The sequence below is a fragment of the Macaca thibetana genome, chromosome 14 (assembly GCF_024542745.1).
Source record: "Macaca thibetana thibetana isolate TM-01 chromosome 14, ASM2454274v1, whole genome shotgun sequence".
Lineage (NCBI taxonomy): Eukaryota > Metazoa > Chordata > Mammalia > Primates > Cercopithecidae > Macaca > Macaca thibetana.
In genome coordinates this window covers 1,765,950-1,778,890 of record NC_065591.1, presented here as the reverse complement: position 1 = coordinate 1,778,890, position 12,941 = coordinate 1,765,950, and the positions used below count along the sequence as shown (strand labels likewise).

The window sequence follows — 12,941 nt, the reverse complement described above, 5'->3', positions numbered from 1 at the left end:
TATACTTACCCTCCACCTGTTCACTGTGGGGCAGGGAAAGAGAGAGAAAGAAAGAGAGAGGTGGTGAGGCTGGGCTCTGCTTGGACTTGTGCAAGTTAGGGCGTGCTCCAGGCCCACAGAAGCCAAGGGGCCCGGGTCCCGAGCCGGGCGGGGGTAGCCACCAGCTAGGTACTCACACTTCCTCGTCAGACATGGTGAAGGTGGGTGGTTTCTGCAGAGAGAGATTGAGAGACAGAGAGAGAGAGAGAGAGAGAAAGAGAGAGGATGGAAAGAGAGTTCGGAGCTGCCTGAGCGTAGGGTGGGGGATGGACTCTTGGAGCAGTGCTGTGGGGAGACTGCGTGCAGGGTTTGGGGGCCAGCTCTGGCCTTGGACGAGTCCACCTCTTTGGGCCTCCCCTTCCTCCAGGGCTCCTGGCCCCTCCCAGCCCTTGGCGCCCCGGACTCTGTCCCCTCTTCCTGCCTTGGCTCCAGCCTGGAGCTTGGAATCTTGGAGTTGGACGGGATGTTGGAAGGTCGTGGCATCCACCCCCACCCAGGGCAGACATCCTCTCCGCAGCGTCCCCTGAGGAGGGTCATCCAGAATGCAGGGCGTGTGCCGTCCAGCCCGCTCTGGACACTGGAAAAGTCCTGCTGATGGAGCTGAAACCTGTCTCTGGGTATTCTCTGCCCAGTGGGTGTAGGCGGGGTCTCCCTGCGAGCCCCTGGATGACCGAGGCTGGCTCCCCAAGATGGGTAATCTGCTCAGCCTACCGTTCCCCATGAGAACCCCTCCTCCCTGTTTGAGCCCAAAGCTCCCTTCTGTGCCCGTTTTCCTATGGGGTGCTCGGAGTCCCTGGTGTGCCCACCACATCCTTCTGAGGACCCCTCCTCCAAGATCACAGAGTAGGGAAGCTGCTCCGTCTTGTCACCCCTGTCTCCTGAAGACACTGAGGCTGAGCTCCGGAGCACATTGGGTTGGGTCTGGGCTGCTTCCCGTGCACCCCCCCGAGCCAGGCTCTGTGCAAGGCATACTTGGACTGCAGGAGCCCACTGAGAAGCCCCCCATTTCCCTCCCAGTGGCCGCTTTCCTCAGCCCCGGGGGTGCTCTGGATCTGTCCCTCCATGCCTGGGACTGGCTGCCCTGTCCATGTGCGGTGGTGGCTCCAGGCCAGCATGCTGGGGACCATCTCTCTGTGAGCTGGCCACGATGCACACCGGGCGGCCAGGCCTGGGGAGGCTCTGAGCAGCTGCACCGGCATGTTGGCCAGGGTTTTAGAAAACAAAGTTCATTACAACACAGTACAGATCACTTGAAGACAATAGTTACGGTCCCCCCTGAGAGTGCTGTATAAGAAAAACACACGTTCATCAGCTAAAAATGCATCTACGTTGCATTGCTGAGGTGGGAACCGTTTTCCAAACCCTTTGTCAAGAATGTTAATTTTCCCAGAGCAACTTAAGCTCCATGCAAAATTATCCAGCAGATAGCTGTCTTCCAGGCAACGGGGGCCGCTTTTCCCTATCCCAGAACCTCTTCCTGAACTCTGCTGCCCCTCAAGTGAAGCCTCTTGTAACTGCCACGGCTGGGCCAGGCTCTCCTCCGTCCTCAACCCCACCAGCCAGTGTTGCCCAGGCCCCTGGCGTGACCCAGTCCTGGGCTGCCCACCGACCCCTCGTGCTGTCCTCCTCGCTGCTTCAGGCCCCAAACCCCACAGCCTCCTCTAGGGCCACCCTCTGTATGGAGGAGGGTCAGTGAAAGGAGGGAGCGGAGCCCGGCCCCGCCCTGCTGTGCCCACCCCGACCCTGGCCGAGCTGACACCTGTCGACTGCCACAAGATGGGGGCGGCGTGGCCCTCGCCTGGGGTGGGTTATTTATAAGGAGCCAGTGGCAGCTGAGGTGTCCAGAAATAGGCAAGACATTTCTGCCCAGAAACCCAAGACGTGGGTGAGGCAGGTGTGACAGCCCAGCCCTCCTTGGCCCGCAGCGGCCCCCTCACCCTCGGGCACCCAGGCCCTCCCCAGCTCCTCATATTTCCCTCCTGTGCCCCCAGGCCAGAGTCACATGGGTGCCCCGACACCCCCAGGCAGGGTGACCTCAAGGCCCACCGACATGAGGTGGGAAAGGCCCACTCTTGAAGTGGGGAGACTGAGGCATCTGGTTTTCTGCTGAGCGCCTGGAAGCAACACAAGGCTGTTCTGTTCCCCGCAGTATGGCCTGTGTCATCGCCCCTCTTTGGGGAAGGGGCTGGTGGCAGGGGTGTGCTGGGGGCAAGGGACGGCATTTCAACAGCTGAGAAGCAAAGCAGGTGTCCAGTTAGTGCCTGCCTCAGAGGGGCTGCGTGAAAATAACCTATGCGGTCAGGTTCCTTAGGCACACACGTCACCCTTCCCTCCTTCGGAGGTGACGGGGCCAGGGTGGGGCGGGGAGGCAGGAACCACTGCCCCTTGCTTGCTGTGGTCCTGACCATGCCCCCAGACCTGCTGTCCAGCCAAACAACCTATGCCTTGCCCCATGTTCGCCATGGACTTCAGGAGGGGCGCCCAAGGCCTGATCAGACGGCACAAGTCAGGGGGACCGTGTCCAGGGCAGGGAGGGTGGGTGGGGGCTCTTAGGAGCACCAGCTCCTCCAGCCTCCAGCCAGGGGGACGCCGTGGAGCCCAGCTCCTCATTCATGCCCCGTCCTGCCCCAGTCCAGCCCCTGTTCACTTCTGTCCTGCACCTCCAGACACTAGCCCCCAAGACTTTGAGGGCTTTAGACGTCCCTGCCCTGACGCAATCCTGGGCTGACCATACATGAGCCCCTGCCCTCCTATCCTTGTTTTTGTCTCTACAAAATGGCGGTGTTGGAGGCCCAGGTGCGAGGGCAGCATGGCAAGGCCAGGATGGGCCCGGGCAAATGTCTGCATGGCAGCTGCAAGCCGGCAACCTAAGCCCTGGCAGCGCCCCTGCATGGCCTCTTCCCTGCCACTCACACCCCGCGCCTCTCTGCCTCCTGCCTTCAGGCCACTCCCTAGCACTGGGCGTCCCTAAGCCCCGACTTCTCCCCTCCCGGCCTCCCACACTCTGCCTTCTTCCGTGTCCTCCCGATGCAGAGACCATCACACCACTGTGTCCGCATCCCACACTCTCCGGACCCTGGAGCAGCCACCTGGGGGCTTGGAGCCACCATGCTTCAAGTTGAGATGCTCGGCACCACACGGGCCTGGGACCTCGGTGCCCCAGGACCCCAGAGTGTCCCTGGAACAAGGGGCTGTCCACCCGCACGCAGGAGGCCCCATCGGCCCCAGCCCTGGGTGGCCGTTCCTGCCCATACCCACCTGCGGGTTGAGTGTGAGAAGGGCTGGAGCTCCCTGTGGACAGGACCGGCTGCAGGCACTGGCGCCCGGCTCACACCCTCGTGTTATAGTGACATTTGATCTTCCCAGCAGCCCATTGGCCAGTGGCTGGGTGGCCGGGATGTGTGTGGAGTCAGCGGGGGGGTGGGGGGGCTGTGCCCGTGCAGGCCCCTTACCAAGTATAGGAATAGCCAGAGGAGGAGGATGAAGGAGGCCAGGATGCAGAGGACGTGCTTGGAGAAGGAGGCAAGGTCCTCCCTCCGCCTCCAGGAGGTGTCAGCTGCTATTTTTACTTCCAGCAGCGGGTACATTCTGGATGGGCCGAGGAGGGGAGGAGGAAGGTGTTGGGTGGCCCTGGGGCACAAAGCCGAGGCTCTCTTTGGGCCAAATTGATGTGGGGGTCACCAGAGCCGGGCTGCCAAGTTTCCCATCTCCTTGCCCCTTCTTTCTGAGATGTTCTGTGGGAGTAAACCTTTGTCCAGGAAAAGGGTCTGCACAGCCAGGGTTCCCTCCCGCTACCCAGCCCAATGCCCCAGGCCCTTTGCTGTCTCGCCTAGGGGAGGAAGCAGCCTGAGGCCTGGGAGACCCCCCATGAAACTGAGGCCAGGCCCCCATCCCATCTGAGACCCCCTTAGAGGTCAGCTGTGCTTCCCCAGGTGGACGCCACTGGGGCCCACACAATAAGCGGGCGAGGGACATGGCCAGGCTGGCTGCAGTCCTAGTCTGCCATACCTCGCCTGGGGCTGGTGCCATCGGAGGGAGCTATATCTGGAGTTTGCTGGGTGAGGGTCTGGGTCCTCCCTCTAGGCCCTCTCTCACCCGGGGCCCCGGGACCCTGGGCACTCGCAGTGGCTGTTACCATCTGTGCCAGCGTCTCCCACAGGCTCATGGTGGCTTGTGGAGATTGGTTTTCTTTCCTCAGGACTCCAGGTGGCACCGTCCGACTAGCAGACACCCTTCCTGGCCTCTGATGACCCCTATGCTGGCCAGTGAGGCCACCAGCTTGGATGGCCCTGCCTCTTGGATCAGGGAAACTGAGGCAACAGGTGGGGGAGAGCAGTCGGGCACCCTGACCGGCCCCCTTACTCCCCTCAGACCCCACAGGCTGAGCGTGGGCGGTGGTGTCCGTGGAACTCTCCGGTTTAGGCACAGGTTGGTTCCTTCTTGGCCAGCGCCCAGGACAGGGGTGAGTCCCGAGAGGTGCAGACGAGGTCCCTGTCCTCCCCAGGCTTAGAGTCAGGGACATCAGGTCAACGCGCAGGGGCTCACAGTGCCATGGGGCCGGGCCGGGGGCCTTCTGGAAGGCTTTGGTTGGCACCTCATTCCAGCCCTCCATGGAAGAATGAGGCCGCAGAGCCCAGGACAGGCAGGGTGTGCCTAAGGTCACACGACAAGGCGGGCTGGCCCCAGGCTGCCATTTCAAAGGACGGGGCCTGTCCCCTGCCTGCCTCCCCCCTGAGTGCCGGGCACTGGGAAGGCTCTTGAAGCTGGAGTTGCTGGGAACGTCCCTGTCCTGCTTTGGGTCCGTGGCTTCCTCTGCACTCCACACCTTCCCCTCCCCGTCCATGTCCGCGATGGGCAGGGCTTTGGGGGCCATGTACAACCCTGGCCCCTGGACATCCATGACCAACTTTTTGCCCACTGGGGACATCTGCAGAGCTGCTCCCTCAGAGGCACCTGAGCGGCTTCCTGCAGGTCGGCGGGCCCACCCTGTCCTCTCCCATGGTGGGGCCAACCTCCTTTTCCAGGCTGGCCCTGCCGGCTCCCCTAACGGAGCCCTGAGCCCACCATTGTGGTTACACATGGCTCAGTCCGCAGGCCTGGGAAGCCTGTGCCCACCCAAGTCCTCGCCCAAGCCAGGGGTCCTGAGGGGCGCATCTGAAGGTGGGCATGCCATGGCCCTGCACTGGCCCCGGGTGGCCAGCAGGGGAGGGTGCTGCCCGCCCAGCTCCTCGGGTTTTGGCAGGCACTCTCCGCCCAGCCGGCTGAGGTCAGAAGCACAGGGCAGGTTTTATTTTGGGTATCGGCGACCTCCCGCTTAGGGCGCTGGGCCTGAGGCGTAGCAGGGACTGCACAGAGCAGGCACCAGCGGCCTCGAGGGTCTGCACCAGGTAACCTGCGCCCTGCTGCCATCTGGCCTGACCAGGGTGGTCTGAGAGAGGAAGCAGGGCAGGGGCCACTATAGACCTGGGTGGGGGCACGGCACAAGGGAGGCCCAGCCTGGGTTGGGGACGCATTTCCATGCAGGAAGAGTCTGAGGACGGACCATGGGACGGACCATGGGGCCTTGGCTCTAGGGCAGTTGTTGGGGGATGGGGAAGGTTCTGAAACTGGTGAAAGCTGAGCCAAGCCCAGGGAGTGGGGAGCAGGCTGTGGGAGGGAGGATGACCTCCCGAGTGTCTTGGCTTCAGCTCTGCCTGGGTGACCCCCAGATGGTGGCCGGGGTCCTTCAATCTAGGTCCCAGCACCCAGTACGCATGGTTGGGAGTTGTGGAGACCAAGAGGGTCCTGAGCCTCTCCTCATGCCCTGAGCTGACCTGAGTGCCCAAACTGGTTTCAGCCTGAGGCCACTTGGCCCAGTTGTGGGCTCAGACACTGCCAGGCCCAGGACAGGAGCAGCTGACACAGCACTTGGGGACTGAGCTGCTCTAGCCCAAGGTAGCTGCCTCCCCACATGCCTAGTGCTTCTGATTGTGCAGATTAATTGACTCATTCTGCAGAGATGATGGCCGTCTTCTGTGTGGGGCTGGCCTAGGGGCCTGTAGCAAGGGTCACAGGATGTCAGGTGGCTGCTCTGGCAGAGAGGACAGAGGTTAAGGGCTTCGTCTGCCATCCCTGGCCAGGGGCCTCGTAGGCTGCAGCCCTTTTAAGCCTCCTGACGTCTGCACTGGGCATGGCCTGACCTCCAGGTTTCCAGAAGCAGAGGCATGGGGTTGCTGTAACCATGGAGGGGAGGCTGCACCAGAAACACAGCAGGGCTGAGGCTAGGCAGAGCTCAGAGGGACAGGCCCTGGGTCCTTGTCCCCGAGGCTGAGCTGAGGGGTGCGGAGGATCTGACAAGAGGCCAGGGCTGGTCGGGGGCCGGCGGGGGCAGTGGCTGCCTCCTCAGCACTGCTGATCCCAACTACCCCCTGCCCCTGGTGCTGTCCACTCTGCACCCCAGTGCTGAGTGCCCAGCTGCGGCCTTTGGGCCTGCCTCTGCCGGCTGCCTTTGGTCACCGTCCCATCCAGATCGGGTGGGAAAGGAAGGGAGTGCTGTCACTGGGTGGTTCCCCAGCTGGGCAGGGTGGCCTGGATGCTCTCTCAGTGGCTGGGGCATCTGAGAAAGGATGGGGACACATCATCTCCCTTGTGTGGGTGGTGGCTCTGTCGAGGTTTTGCTTTTCTGAACTGTGTGTATTCATGAGACAAGCAGGGTTTGACATGAAACCTTCAGAAAATAGTGGCTGTGAGGAGCCAAGGGAATGGCAAAGTGAAGTCCAGAACATCAGAGTTTGGGGGGCCTGCTCCTCAAAGGGGTTTCCCAGACACTGAGGGCTGCAGGGCTGAGTGTCAGGCCCCAGTGCAGGAGCTGGGAGAGGAGGGACAGGAGGGAGGATGTCCCCAGGCTGTCTGCTGTTTCACAGTTGTGCATTCGTCCACCCATCTATTCATTCCCATGCATTCACTCTCACTTTCACTACTTCCTTTCCTTCCTTCCTCCCTCCTCTTCCATCATCCATCCCTCTGTCTGTCCATCCCTTCATCCACCCATACATCACCTACCCATCCACTCATTTATCCCTCCATTTCTTCCATCCCTCCCGCCATCTGTCCATCCATCATTAGTCTATCCATCCATTCATCCACCCATATATCTATCTATCCATCCATCCATCCATCCATCGATCCATCCATCTCTTCATCCATCCATCTACCCATTCATGCATCCATCTATCCCTCCATCCATCCCTCCCTCCATCCCTTCATCCACCCACCCTTCATCCATCCCTCCTTCCCTCCATCCATCCATCCATACATCCACTCATCCATCCATCCACCCACCCACCTACCCATCCACTCATTCATCCCTTCTTCCATCCATCCTTCCCTCCCTCTGTCCTTCCAGGCATCCATCTCTTCACCCATCCATCCACCCACCCATCTACCCATCTACTCATCCATCCCTCCATTCATCCATCCACGTATCCATTCACTCACTCACTCACCTATCTATCCATCCATCCTTTCATCCATCCATTCATCTACCCACCCACACATCCATCCCTCCATCATCCATCCACCTATCCATCCATCCGTCCATCCACTCATCCATCCCTTCATCCATCCGTCCATCCATCTACCCATCCATGCATCCATCCCTTCATTCATCAATCCCTCCAATGCATCCACCTATCCATCCATCCAACCACATACCTATCCCTTCATTTATCCCTCCTTCCTTCCATCCATCCATCCACCCAGCCACCTACCCATCCATCACTCATCCCTCCCTCCATTCCTCCCTCCCTCACTCTGTCCATTCATCCAGCCATCCTTTCATCCATCCATCCACTCATCTACCCATCCACTCAGACATCCCTCCATTTATCCATCCTCCTATCCATTCACTAACCCATCCATCCATCCATCCAGCCAGCCAGCCAGCCAGCCAGTCAGCCAGCCATCCTCCCACCCACCCATCCATTCACTCACCTATTCACCCACTGATTCATCCATCAATCCATCCATCCACCCACCTGCTTACCCATTCACTCATCCATACATCCCTCTATCCATTCATCCATCCCCTATTCATCCACTCACCCATCCCTCCACTCGCCCACCCAGTCATTCATCCACTCACCCACCTACCCATCCATTCACCCACCTATCTCTCCACGCATCCACCCATTCGTCTATTCATCTATCCATTCATCCACCCACCCACCCATCCATCCACCCACCCACCCATCCATCCATCCACCCACCCATCCACCCATTTGACTGTTTACCAAACCTTCACTGAGCACCTCCTGGGTGGTGTTGGGGGAGGCTCCGAGGTGAATCTTGCCCTCAGTGAGTGCACAGTCAGGGCACAGAAGTTTATATTGGGCTAGTCATGGTGGGGGTAGGGATATCACGGACATTCTGGAAAAGGAAGCCTGGACCCCACCCATTGTGTGTGCTCTGACTTAGGCCACCAGAGAGCTTACGTCCTGGAGGCTTACACTGCAAAGGCCATGAGACAGGTCAGACTGCCTGAACCCAGAGGCCACAGAATGCTGTGCAGTGTGGGAATGGGCTGGCCACTGGCCCAATCTTTCCATCCTGGCCAGCCCTGCCCCCTTAGTGAGTACAAGACAGCCAGCACACGAGAATACACAGGGAGCTTTATTATATAAAATGGCGGGGTGGGGGGTGGCAAGCAGAGTGCGGGTGGGATGCAGCATCAAGCTTCCTGCGTGGCCGTTACCAGCCCTTGACCTGCAGTTTCCCCTTGGATCTGGGGGGTGACCCGCCCTCTCTGCACAGGGCTGTGCCTCAACCTCCTAACTTCCTAGAAGGTACTTGGCCTCTCCAGGGGTAAGTTCCTCTGGCCAACGATCAGGAGTTTCTTTCCTCCCCCAGGTAGTGAGAAGCAGAGCTGGCGGGGGGTGGTTGGGGTCAGAGAGAGGAAGGGCAGAGAGGCTAAAGGGTCCAGGAGCAAAAGGAGGTGGCAGCGGGGGGCGTCAAAGAGGCGAGGGTAGGTCATGCTGGCAACAGGAAGCAACTTCTTAGCCAGGGCGGGGGTGCAGGTGTCTGGCTGGGATCTCCCCTGGGTACATGGAGGGTGTCGCCCGTCTGGACCTGCAGACCCAGGAAGCTGGAACATAGGCATGGGGTGCAGGGGGCATTAGGCTAGGGTCCAGGGAGGGGCCACAGACCTGCCTCCTGCAAGCCCACAGAGCCTGCTCGTTGCTGGCCTCCCTGCCCTGCCCACACTCCGACTCCACCATGGGAGAAGATGTCCTGCCTCAGAGGCCTGCTTCCCAGTGTGAGCACTTGTGCCCTGGGTCAGGACCTCTGGCTGGAGACCTGACTCCAGGTGGAGGGAAAGCAGCCTGCCCACCCCGGGAGCTAGAACCGGGGTTCTCGTGGTTCCTGCCGTCCTGTCATCCAGAGGAGACCGGCAGCTGAGAGTAGGTCCTGGGCAGGCTCCTTCCGCCTCCACCCCTCCAGCAGCTCTGTTCTTGCCTTGGCAGAGCCAGCCCCCACCAGTAGCAGCCCCCAGGACTCCTCCTTCCCCAAACCAGACAGCCTCTGGCTCAGCCCAGATGCCATTTGTCAATGTCCTTTCAAACACGTGGTGCCCAGAAACCAGGGTGGGCGGCTTGGCCGGACCACCCCAGACAGGAGGTCTGCGGGAATATCCCATTTAGCATAGCTCAGCGAAAACTGCTCCCACCTTCCTGCCGATCTACCTCTGATGATGCAGCCTCAGCTTTCCCGAGCCTCTTGGCCGCCACCCCTCACCGCTGGCTCGCAGCGGACGCGCCTGTGGTCGGGCCGGCGACAACGGGGCGCCCCTCACGTGTCTGTGGGCAGACGCTCTTCCAGCCGTGGGCCCAGCCAGCAGCTGGCCAGGGGCATGCCTGTCACTTGGAGCTCACCCACGTCTCCCACCCCAGCCCACACGGCACTGTGGCCTGACCCAGGCTGTGTACTTGGGGCCTGCTTTGTGCTGGGGTGGCATGGAGGACAGAGACCTGGAGGCAGGTTCTAGCCCCATCCCTGGAGGGACTCGGTCTCTGTGGCCTCATTTCTAAACAAGGGTGATGGTCGGGCCACCCCAAAGTCCCCAAGGCACAGTCGAGCTCAGGACGGCCCCGGCAGGTTCTGGGTGTTTAGGAAGCCGAATACTCAGGCCCCCACAGCCCTGGCCCCAGGTCCTCCCTGGATCACAGGAGGCACAGGCCTCCCACCTCGGTGGGGAGGAGGGCTGGTCTGACTACTGTCCCTCCCACCCTAGGACACAGCCATGCTCATCTCAGCCGCGTCGATGGCACCCGAGGTGAGTGGTCCGAGCCTCCAGGGAGCCCCTGGACCCCCACCGCCCGTGCTGCCCAAGCCAGGAAAGGACAACCTGCGTCTGCAGAAGCTCCTGAGGAAGGCAGCCCGGAAGAAGATGATGGGGGCCGCGCACCTCGCCCCACCCGGGGCCTTCCGCACCTCCCTGTCCCCCGTGAGTGAGGCCAGCCACGACCAGGAGGTCACAGCCCCACACGCTGCTGAGGGCCCGCACCCCGCCGAAGCCCCACGCCTTCCTGAAGCCCCACGCCCCACTGAGGCTCCCCGCACAGTGGCTGCCCTACCCCGCTCCCCGCACACCCCCGTCATCTACCACTCGGCGTCACCCCTGCAGAAGTTCACGTTGCCTGTCGGCCTCACCCAGCGCAGGATTCTAGCTGCTCACAAGGCCACGGGGCCCCAGGTTGTAGCCCCGGCCCCAGAACCTGCCCGGCCCCCCAGTGGCTTCGTCCCTGTCTCAGCCCCTGTGGCTGGGGGCACCCACATCACCCAGGTGCACATCCAGCTGGCACCATCCCCACACGACGGGACCCCTGAGCCCCCCAGGACAGCCCCAGAAGGGGGATCCAACAGCCAGGACGGAGATGCCACCCCACGTCTCCCCAGGGCCCAGCCCCTGGTCCCAGTGGCTCACATCCGCCCACTACCCACCACAGCCCAGGCTGCCAGTCCCCGGCCTGAGGAGCCCCCTGTACCACGGCCGCCACCCAGCTTCCATGCCTCGGTGCCCAGAGAGGCTAGTGCCAGGGTCGTGGTGCCCATAGCCCCGACCTGCCACTCGCTGGAGTCCTCACCGCACAACCTGACCCCCGTGGGCCCTGGCAGAGAGCAACTGGAGGAGCCCCCCATGGCTGGCCCTGCTGCTGAGGCCGAGCGAGTGTCCAGCCCCGCCTGGGCCTCATCCCCTACCCCACCATCAGGCCCTCACCCATGCCCTGTCCCCAAAGTTGCACCCAAGCCCCGGCTCAGTGGCTGGACGCGGCTCAAGAAGCAGCTGCTGGAGGAGGCCCCGGAGCCTACGTGCCCAGGGCCGCGGCAGAGCCTGGAGCCGGAGATGCCCGCCCCCACAGAGCAGGAGGCGCCCACCCCTGCCGTGCCCCGGGTCCCCGCCTCCCGGGCCTCCAGGATGTGGGATGCTGTGCTGTACCGCATGTCGGTGGTGGAGGCCCGAGGGCGCCTGACGGGGCCCAGCGGTGGGGAGCGCACCCCAGCCGGCCTCACCCGCCTGCCCTTCCTGTACCGGCCTCGTTTCAACGCCCGGAAGCTGCAGGAGGCCACCCGGCCCCCTCCCACAGTCTGCTCCATCCTGGAGCTGAACCCTCAGCCCAAGAACTTCAACCGCACAGCGACTGGCTGGAGGCTCTAGTGAAGTGGCCGGAACGGCCCCCAGGGCCCAGAACCATGAGGTGGACAGAAGAGGGGGCTGAGGTTCTAGCTGGGGGCCCATAGTTACTGCATGAAGATGCACCAGGGCCCAAGGGGCATGGGGTGCAGGGCAGCCTGGGAAGGGCACACGGGGTGCTGAGGGAAGTCTGGGTGTCAGGAAGGTGGTCAGGTGGAAAGGGCAGAGAGGACAAGCTGGAGCCCCTGGGCTGCAGTGGTGTGAGGGGAACAGAGAAGGGGTCTGCGTTGGGATGTGGGATGGGGGCCTTGGGATGAAAACTTTAGGGAAAATGGCGGAGGACCGCACCTATTGACCTAGGCCAGGCTGCTCAGGGGCCTGGGCCTCGCGTTGTTCCTCCCTTTTGCTGTCAAAGGTTTGGGGGCAGATCTCTGCTTGCTGAGGCATGGGTGCAGTCAGGCTGGCTTGGCCATCGGCCTCAGGAGCAGTCAGCAGTTTTGCTGCGTGCTCTTCCTGATGGCAGAGCCAGACCCTGGGACTAGGGTGCAGGGGGAGCCTCAGCCAGCGTGAGACTTGGCACCAATACAAGTGCTCAGGGGCAGGCAGGGAGGGGCTTATCAGGGGGTAGAGGAGGGCCCAGCGTGACCCCTCTCACTGCCCCCCTCTGCGTACCCTACCGGGGCTGACAGCCTGAGGGGGCAGAACTCGAGGGGTTCACTGGTGGGACAGCGAGGGTCTCAGCATTGGCCACGCCCAGGCTCTGACCGCTGGATGAGGAGGGAGCCCTCAGTCCCAACCCTGTGGGAACAGCCTGGCCAAGTGGGACCGAGAAGGGGCTGTGACCCCGGCAGGGAGAGTGAAGGCGCCCAGTTGGCAGTCAGCCAGGCTCTGGCAGGGGTCACCAACCACAGGAGAGGGACACAGAGGTGCCAGAAAAAGCCTCTGCCACAGCTGCTTGAGAGTCAGGGTTTGGCAGGGAAGATGGTAGGAGGACAGTTGCCCCACCCTGGGGTGTGATGGGTGCTGGAAATGGAGCCTGGGGTCCAGGTCACCAATAAATGTGTGTCTAACCATGGCAGGAGTGGCACTGCTCTGTCTGCAGCATGGGATGGGGAGGGCATCAGGACCTCTGAATGACTCTCGGCTGGGACAGGGAGTAGGACCTAAGTTCCCGCCCCTCTATGGACCACCAGCATACAGATGGTCAGGGAACCTGGGCTCCATGCCACCTGCT

The 12,941-nt window shown here is 61.9% G+C and overlaps 4 protein-coding genes across 10 annotated transcripts in view; 2 read left to right on the top strand and 2 right to left on the bottom strand.

Annotated features, from left to right (window-relative positions):
- The window catches only part of CTSD (cathepsin D), a 261,837-nt gene that overhangs the window by 114,595 nt on the left and 134,301 nt on the right, over positions 1 to 12,941 (top strand). The window lies entirely within an intron of this gene.
- The window catches only part of MRPL23 (mitochondrial ribosomal protein L23), a 75,967-nt gene that overhangs the window by 56,228 nt on the left and 6,798 nt on the right, over positions 1 to 12,941 (bottom strand). The window lies entirely within an intron of this gene.
- On the top strand, positions 5,357 to 12,776 carry PRR33 (proline rich 33). Its single transcript, XM_050757892.1, has 2 exons — positions 5,357 to 5,426; positions 10,307 to 12,776. The coding sequence occupies exon 2, from the start codon at positions 10,316 to 10,318 to the stop codon at positions 11,729 to 11,731; it is 1,416 nt and encodes a 471-aa protein (XP_050613849.1). The 5' UTR covers positions 5,357 to 5,426; positions 10,307 to 10,315; the 3' UTR covers positions 11,732 to 12,776.
- The window catches only part of LSP1 (lymphocyte specific protein 1), a 39,247-nt gene continuing 34,976 nt past the window's right edge, over positions 8,671 to 12,941 (bottom strand). For all 7 annotated transcript variants that reach the window (XM_050757916.1, XM_050757921.1, XM_050757915.1 and 4 more), the window contains one exon: positions 8,671 to 9,160. The gene's annotated coding sequence lies outside the window, so the exon portion shown is untranslated. The remainder of the gene's footprint in view (positions 9,161 to 12,941) is intronic.

Excerpts from the sequence above, each read along its gene's own strand:
- PRR33 (XM_050757892.1), top strand. The coding sequence starts at position 10,316 with ATGCTCATCTCAGCCGCGTCGATGGCACCCGAGGTGAGTGGTCCGAGC.